Source organism: Sparus aurata, chromosome 17 (assembly GCF_900880675.1).
Source record: "Sparus aurata chromosome 17, fSpaAur1.1, whole genome shotgun sequence".
Classification (NCBI taxonomy): Eukaryota; Metazoa; Chordata; class Actinopteri; order Spariformes; family Sparidae; genus Sparus; species Sparus aurata.
In genome coordinates this window covers 37,816,799-37,825,900 of record NC_044203.1, presented here as the reverse complement: position 1 = coordinate 37,825,900, position 9,102 = coordinate 37,816,799, and the positions used below count along the sequence as shown (strand labels likewise).

Below are 9,102 nucleotides of genomic sequence, written 5' to 3'. Positions count from 1 at the left end.
CTGCTGTGTTTTCTTCCCAAATGCAGTGTGACTTACTTGAAATGTTGGGTTTGGAGTTTGACCCCGCCCACGTCTCCAGGTACTGCTGGTCCTCCTCAGACCTGCTGGGTCCGGTTTGTGCTGGTCTGTAGTCTGTCCCTGTAGAACCAGAGAACTGAAGGTTTGAATGAAGGTTTGAACCTTCAGCTCTCTGATCAGAACTTAAAGCTGCACTGATCCAGATTCAGGAGCTGCAGACCGACTGATGGATCAAATACTGAAGTCAGATCTGCAGCTTTAAGTCCGTCTGTTGGTGTCGTTGATTTAGTTTCATTAGAGTCGCCTACAGGTCAGTGATGTCGTGCTGATGTGTGGTCAGCTGACAGAGAGGTCGCTTTTAATTGGAAGATAAAGTTCTGACATCGATGTTAACAGTCGAACCCAGTGACCTCCTGTTCCAGCTGTGACCTCCTGTTCCAGCTGTGACCTCCTGTTCCAGCTGTGACCTCCTGTTCCAGCTGTGACCTCCTGTTCCAGCTGTGACCTCCTGTTCCAGCTGTGTGTGTGTGTGTGTGTGTGTGTTTATGAAGATTGATGTTTTGGATTTCACTTCCTGTCAGGACGCCGGTGATGGAGCGAGTGGACGGCAGGAACGGAGAGCAGGTCCACCCTCTGAGATACACCTGAACCCTCCCACTGACATCCCACTGACCCCGCCCCACAAAGAGGTAACCACAGCAACCTCACCTCCACTGACTCCACCCCCCAGGAAGGTTCCAACAGACCTGATAGGACGTTTGATGAGTTGTTTCTCTCGGGGAGTGCAGATTCATGTTGGGTGCAGGCAGCTAATATTCACGTCTCATATCATCGTTACAAATGAAGGAGCTTTTGTTCCATCTGAAACAGGAAGTTTAAGTTTCATCTGACCTGATGAATCATTTGAGAAAACATCTTTCAACATGGTTTTATTGTGAAAGAACAGGAAGAAGGAAGTGACACAGCCGCAGATGTTTGTTCTTCCTGTCACATTAACGCCTGCTCGTTTGACCTTTGACCTCTGGTAGACGCTCCTCTGCTCTGCATGTCTCAGCCGTCACTCTGCTTCTGCTTCCTGTTTCTCTCCTATCAGGTTCATGACAGACCTGCTCCTCCCACTAAGCCACTCCCCCTGACCCCGCCCTAAAACCCCCACCACAGGTAACCTGCTCGGACCTCACCTGGAGGTCCGGACCGTCTGTTTGATCTGATCAGTTATCGTCTGCTTTGTGTTCTGTGTCGTCTCGTCTCGTGTGCTGACCGTTGTTCAGTTGTGTTTGAGTCTTTGGCTGAAGTCGAGGTCTTCACGGGTCCAAATCTGTGGACCTGATCTGAACCAGAACCACATAAATCCATCTTAAATGATGACAGTCAGAACCGTCCAAATGACGGCCGGATCGTAACAATCTGTAAACAATCTTAAACCAAAATCTGGATCTGATTTCCTTTTAACGTCACACTTCACACTCAGTGACGATGATAATGATCTGGATCTGGACTCAAACAGGTTCTGGTAGTCTGTTGAAGGTCGAACTTTGTCCAAACCAGAATTCATCCAGTCGAGTCGGTTCTGGATGGTGACGAGATTACAGCCAATGATCAGCGTCCTTCACAGCCAGCCTCAGAAACCACTGCTCCTCACAGACTTTACATCATGACAGTGAACACATCACGGTACATTATGACGGTCTGGAGGGGTCGGGTGTTTGGACCCACACAGACCTGATTGGATCATTTGGACCTGGTTCTGACTCAGACCCTCAGTGGATCGGACCTGTGAAGACCCGTCGAGTCAGTAAGAATATGATGTTGATTGATGGTGTTTGTGTGAAAAGGTTCAGATTGATTCAGTTTGTGGCTCAGCAGGTTCTGAGTGTGACTGCTGACAGTTTGAGCATGAGAACAAAACAAACATGAGATGTAGCGTCACACTGTTCACGGATCAGAACATCATCTGGTCTCATGTGCTGCAGCCTCCGGACCAGCAGGTTCTGGTTCTGGAACTTCATGAACTTTAACTTGACAGAGACTGAAACACGTTGAGGCTTCATGTTCACCAGATTCATTCAGAACAAAGAGAAAAACAAACATCAGGATAGAAGCAGAACAGAACTTTGGACCCGGTCACTGACCTGCTGCTCTCTCACTTTTATTTCTGCTGCTTCAGCAAAAATCTGCTAACCGCGACCAGCCCCCCCCAGCAAGGCCCTGCCCCCCGACCCCTACAGCCAGGTACAGTCACCTGTCACCTGTAGTGTGTAGTGTTCCTGTGTGTCCTGTTTGTCTGCACCACACGTAGCTCAGCTCACAGCTGCAGCGCCACCTGCTGGTCCAGCTCAGCTACAGACTCCAGCCATCAACACGTCAGTCCGTCTCTAAATGCTGCCTGACTTCCTGTCAGTTGACTAATCAATGAATCCACGGATCATTTCAGCTCAGTAGCATCAGTTCATTGCTGTTTCAGTGGATTGGTTTTATATTTTAATGACACAGTTAAACGGCTCGTTTGGAGCCTGCGAGCTCTCACCGTGACTGTAGCATGGAGCTCTCACCGTGACAGTAGCATGGAGCTCTCACCGTGACAGTAGCATGGAGCTCATATGGTGACGTTAGCATGGAGCTCTCACCGTGACTGTAGCATGGAGCTCTCACCGTGACAGTAGCATGGAGCTCATATGGTGACGTTAGCATGGAGCTCTCACCGTGACAGTAGCATGGAGCTCATATGGTGAAGGTAGCATGGAGCTCTCACTGTGACTGTAGCATGGAGCTCATACTGTGACTGTAGCATGGAGCTCATACGGTGAAGGTAGCATGGAGCTCTCACTGTGACTGTAGCATGGAGCTCTCACCGTGACAGTAGCATGGAGCTCTCACCGTGACAGTAGCATGGAGCTCATACGGTGACGGTGGCTGCAGGACGAGTTGAGCAGATTTTCTACAGGTTGTAAAAAGCTGCATGGTGACGCAACGCTAACACGATAGCTAGTATCTGTTAGCACTGTGAGGACAGTTTGTTATCAGTCTGTGTGCTGAAATCTGAGAGAGCTGCATGAGTTTACTTCGTCTCCGAGAGTTCATCCTCTGATGCATTAAAAATACACTGCCAGAATGAAATGTTGGCATGTTACGTTCCTGAGACCACAGACGTGTTCAGTTTGACCAGTCATACGTGTCATACGTGTCATGTCAACATCTGTTCTGACGAGTTGGTTGACTAACAGATTCATGGTGTGTTCATGTGAACGTCCTGTAAAGTCGGAGCAACAACTTGGAAAGTGACAGATGTTGTTGTGACGTGAGGCAGAAACACGCTGGACACAAGAAGACGCCAGTTTCACTGTGATGTGACATTTATTTCCAAATACTGAAAACAAGTCGAAGTGTTTTTTAAAAGCTCTGAGAGAGAAAATGTTGCTCTCACATTACGACGGAACATGAACACACCAGAGTGAAAGTGAACCGTCACATGAACGCAGCGTCACTGCACGAGTCTGTCTTCATATCTGCACGGATCTTATTTAATCTGACTTTGATGAAGATGTTTTTGAATGACGGACTCAGCATGCTGCCGTCTGTCTCCTCCCTCCTCATCACAGTGTAAAACGTCTTCTCTCTTCCTCCTCACTAACCTTCCAGCTGCGGGTGAGTCGGCCAGCTCCACCCAACAAGCCCCTCCCCCCCCGACCCCGTCTCACCTGGACAGGTACACCACACTGGTGGCTGTTAGCATGTAGCTCGCATGTACTTAGCATGTAGAAAGAATGTGATGCACGTGTGATTGATGGTGTTAATCTGCCTGATTGATCGATGAGTGTTGGTTTGATCAGAGACAATCAATAGAGGTGATCAGTTGGACATGAACGCTGAATCAGACGTGTGGCGTTCAAGAACACAAATGAGCCTCAGCCGGCCCGGTTTCTGGTTCTGTATCCATGGTGATGAAGTTTTCTGCACTTTGATCCAGTCGCTGTGACGACGTCGACGTTTTTATTCTTTGATTCAGTTCAGTTTGTTGCTTTTCTTCAGCCGCTGTCACTTCCTGCAGATGTTTCACAATAAAAGTTTACCATGAAAGCTTTTTGAACTAAAAGGCTTTAATCTGAAACATATTGACAACCAGTGATGAAGAGGAAGTAAGTAGATAAATGTTTGTGTTCAGACAGATTGTGTTGAAGCCTTGTTACAGCGTGAAGCAGCTGAGCAGAAACAGAAGCAGCTCACAGCTGACACAGTCTGACGGCCGTGTGACGTCATGTGTTTCTCTTCTCAGGTCCCTGTTCCACCCAAACCCGTGGTGCCTGTTAAGCCCCGCCTCCTGGCCCCGGTGCCCCCCCCCCCTGTGCCCCCCTCACCCCACCTACACCACCAACCCCAAACCTCCACCGCATGGAGCCGTCGCACCTGCAGCTGCTCCCAACAGGTGAGACTGAAACAGCAGCGGACATGTTGGACAGGAAGTGACAAAGAGACGCTGTCTTTGAGGGTCAGGACCTGCGTGGTTCTGGAGGGTCGGGTCCGTTGACATTTGAATCGATACTGGTTCCTTTTCTCGATACTTTACTTTCTCTGTAATAACAGATGTCACTAGTCATAAACACTAGAAGGCTGATCAGGTGAGACGGCAGCTTCTCTGCAGGACAGGAGGCTGTTCAGAGAGCTGGAGCTGCTGGACACAAGGTTCTGATCCACCTCGACCCAAACACACAAACTGATCACAGTACTGAACCAAACTGACAAAAAACAGACATAAGGGAGTGAAATGATGTTAACTTAGCTTAAAGCTAACTCTGCTACAGCTACAGGCTGTCAATCAAGAAATTAATGGTTTTAATTAATATTAATAATGATTTAATTAATTCATTATTTAAGAATTTTCGATCAGCAGAATATTTGCTGGTTAAGTGATCGTTGACTGACTCAGTGTTCTGTCTGGTTTCTGTTGGTGCCGGTCCGATGGACCCTCAGATGATGGATGTGAATGTTGATGAGTAACCGTGTTGTTTCCTGTCCGCAGGCGTCCTCCGGTTCCTCCCGCTCGACCCGCCAACCCTCAGAAAGTGGACTCGTCTGCTCTCTAACCTCGGCCCGGCCCGGCCCGGCCCGGAGGCTGCGGAGGGACCTGATGAAGATGATGATGACTGTGATCCAGTTTGCACTCAGTTGTCGGATTTCTCTCTGCTGAATGTAAATAAATGTTGATGTGTGTCCAAAGCTCAGTGCCTTGCTCAGCAGCACGCCGGCAGAGATGATGAGGACTCTGACCGCCGGCTGCCGCAGATGATGTCACATTAAAGTGTCTTGGTGATGAAGCGCCCCCGGAGCCGACGGCTTCAGTGCCTTGCTCATGGACCCTGAGACGGGAATCAAACCTGCATGTCTGAACATAGAGACTAGTTATCAGAGCGGCGCAGTGACCTGCTGCAGGACGCCTGCAGGACGCCGAGCTGCGTCCTCGAACTCAGAGACTTTTTTAATTGTTTTTCAGCTGAAAACGTGAAAATCTGAAGAACGCAGAAGAATCGTGTTCAGTCTGCAGACGAGACGACGGCTCAGCTGGATTTTAATAAATGAGATTCTGTCATCATGAAGTTGGACTGAACCTTCTTCTACTGGACTCAGTATTTATTCTTCAGATGCTATAAAATCACAAACTCGTGGTTACCAGAGGTGGACAGTGGAGGTTCTGTAGAACTGAAGGTTCTGATGGACAGATGACCCGCGGTGCCGTGGACGATGTGTCACTCTGAGATTTTAAGAATGAAGTAAAAGAATTTGAGACAAAAGTCGTAAATCTGGAGAAAAAGAACTGAAATATAACTTTCTGAGAATAAAGTCAAATATTTGAACATAATTCCTGAAATATTAAAACTCGTCTTCAAAGTGTCTCGACTTCTCTGAAGACGTTTCCACAGTTCTCAGTGTTTCTCTGAATGTTCTTCAGACTTGATTCTTCAGTCTCAGAAACACTCCGTCATGTCTCTGAACCATCAGGACGGTCCACAGACGTGTTGGACCGGACCTGCTGACACCTGAACAGGTGGTGTTTCTCTGTAGTCGGACTGTTGAAGCCTTACCAGGAGGACTGGTTCTGACCCAGTAACTCTGTGCTGGATCAAGATTTTATTTTTATAAACCGCCTTGAGACTTCTTTAGGAGAGTCAGGAACGTGATGAATGTTGCTAAAGTTACGCCAAAGACGAGCCGTGTTACATGTTCCACGTTTAAACACGAGATCTGAAATAAAGATGAAAATTGTTGCTACAGCTGCTTTTTATCTTCAGTGATCAGCTGAGAAGACACGACGTCAGAGCAGAGACCAAAATAATCAGGAACAGAAAACAAGTTTAAAGGAGCAGAGAGGAGAGACCTCAGTGATGATGTCACAGACGTCTCTGCAGCTAGCATGCTAACAGCTAGCCTCCTCACAGTCTGACAGCCTGCAGCTTCTGTTCATACTGAGTCTAATAATCAACAACATGAACTCATAAATGTGAAGAAAGGAAATATTTTCATTATAAACAGAAAAATCCAACCGTCCACCGTCTGAACTCCAAGTTTGTGTCTCTGACTGAACTCAGACCAGTTTCATCTGCTCGTTAACTCATCGTCACACTCACTTCACTCAAACTGAGTCACAGTCACCAGAACAGTTCTGGTGTGTCTCCACAGTCTCTCTGGTTCGGTCCTATAGTCAGCTGGTTGGTCCACTTGCTAACAGCAGCTAGTTGCTACAGAGAGTATAGTGAGCAGCAGTTAGTGGTTGTGCTGCTCAGTGTAGTACAGGTGACGCCTTTAAAGACGGTGGGAACGGGACGTGTTGCCTTTTGCAGTTTCTGTGTTGCTGCTGTGAGACGTTCACTGTCCTGTCATTTTGAGGAGGTTGCAGGTCTGATTCCTTTAAGGCTCTCCAGGTCACAGTTAGAGTCTGGAGTACTCGAATACTTTACTGCACTAAAAGTAATGTGAGTATTATCAGCAGCATGTACTTAAAGTAGAAGTACTCATTATGCATTCATCTGTTTGCTGTCAGTGTTTTTGTATCTGATGTTTGTGGGTTCATATTCCTGCTGCATTCACGTGTACGTGTCATTTTACTATCGATGTTTTAACTCCTTTATATCCTGTTGGCTGGTTTAACCTGCAGCAATGCATCATGGTCTGTCAGATCATCACGATCAACCTGCTATCTGCTCTCAGTTTCACCTGTTCACCTGTGGACAGCAGCGAGTTTCACTAACTGTCTCTGAGACGTGTGTAAAGTTGCATAATATCTCAAGTTAAATACAAGTACCTCCGTTTTACTTCAGTACACCTGAGTAAATGTACTTAGTTACTTTTCTGCACCAGTTGTGAGTAAAAATACTTTTTTAACTTTTGAATGTGTCGATTAAAGTGTCTGTAAGCTCCTGATTGGACACTACGAACATGTGAGAACGCCCCGCCCACAGGAAGTGATGTCAGTTCCCTACGCTGTCAAAGATAGAAGAAAGAAACTGACGAGTCTGAGTGATCATTCAGGTTGATTGATTGATTGATTGATTGATTGATTGATTGATCTGTATTGATGCTGTTCACATATTTGCTGCTAGAGGAAATATCCTCAATAAACCGACTGTTTCTACGTCATCAGTGTCATGTTTTCATCTTCATCAATATCTTCATCAATATCTTCATCAATATCTTCTGTCTCGTTCAAGACGCTGCAGTAAGTCGGCGGGAGTTAGCTGACAGTCCTCGTACACTTCCTGCCTCAGTGCTCAGGTGTGTGTGGTGCTCAGGTGTGTGTGGTGCTCAGGTGTGTGTGGTGTTCAGGTGTGTCTGGTGCTCAGGTGTGTGTGGTGCTCAGGTGTGTCTGGTGCTCAGGTGTGTGTGGTGCTCAGGTGTGTCTGGTGCTCAGGTGTGTCTGGTGCTCAGGTGTGTGTGGTGCTCAGGTGTGTCTGGTGCTCAGGTGTGTCTGGTGCTCAGGTGTGTGTGGTGCTCAGGTGTGTGTGGTGCTCAGGTGTGTGTGGTGCTCAGGTGTGTGTGGTGTTCAGGTGTGTCTGGTGCTCAGGTGTGTCTGGTGTTCAGGTGTGTCTGGTGCTCAGGTGTGTCTGGTGCTCAGGTGTGTCTGGTGCTCAGGTGTGTCGGTGCTCAGGTGTGTCTGGTGCTCAGGTGTGTCTGGTGCTCAGGTGTGTCTGGTGTTCAGGTGTGTCTGGTGTTCAGGTGTGTGTGGTGCTCAGGTGTGTGTGGTGCTCAGGTGTGTCGGTGCTCAGGTGTGTGTCTGGTGCTCAGGTGTGTCTGGTGTTCAGGTGTGTGTGGTGTTCAGGTGTGTGTGGTGCTCAGGTGTGTGTGGTGTTCAGGTGTGTGTGGTGCTCAGGTGTGTCTGGTGTTCAGGTGTGTCTGGTGCTCAGGTGTGTGTGGTGTTCAGGTGTGTCTGGTGCTCAGGTGTGTGTGGTGCTCAGGTGTGTCTGGTGCTCAGGTGTGTGTGGTGTTCAGGTGTGTCTGGTGCTCAGGTGTGTGTGGTGCTCAGGTGTGTCTGGTGCTCAGGTGTGTGTGGTGTTCAGGTGTGTCTGGTGCTCAGGTGTGTGTGGTGCTCAGGTGTGTCTGGTGTTGGGCTGCAGCTCCTCTTCTGGCCTCATGAAGCTCCTCCTGCTCTTTACTGACTTCCTGTTCTGAATAAAGTGTACGGCTGCTGACCTTTGTCCCAGTTACACTTCCTCTCTCCACCTCTTCTTCGCTCTGTGCTCAGATATCTGAGGTTTATTTGTCTCCAGCTGGTCAAACGTTTTTGAGCCCTCTGGAATCATCCCGCCCCACCTTCTGCACCTGTCCAACAGGTGTCCTCCTCCTCCTCACCTGAGCGTCCTCGTCTCAGCCTCACACTTAAACAGAAGTATGTTGCAGTCATCACATTCTTGTTGTGAGAGGACACTTCACCTGTCTGTCTATCACACGAGGACTGGACCTGCACACGGCTGCTGTCGGGCCTGTCGGTCTGTTTCCTCTCAGTCTGATCTTCATCATGAGATGAAGACGGAGCAGCTGAGGGTTTTAACTCGACTTCCTCCTCGTGTCAGCGTTCAGCTCAGTGGTTTGTTTGTG

General features: G+C 48.2%; 1 protein-coding gene across 1 annotated transcript; it reads left to right on the top strand.

The window, feature by feature from the left end:
- The first annotated feature begins 563 nt into the window (after window positions 1–563).
- Window positions 564–6,556, top strand: LOC115567803 (vegetative cell wall protein gp1-like). The gene is made up of 3 exons (XM_030394646.1): window positions 564–707; window positions 4,292–4,441; window positions 5,036–6,556. Exons 1-3 carry the CDS (start codon window positions 564–566, stop codon window positions 5,201–5,203), a joined length of 462 nt encoding a protein of 153 aa, XP_030250506.1. The 3' UTR covers window positions 5,204–6,556.
- The last annotated feature ends 2,546 nt before the right edge of the window (window positions 6,557–9,102 follow it).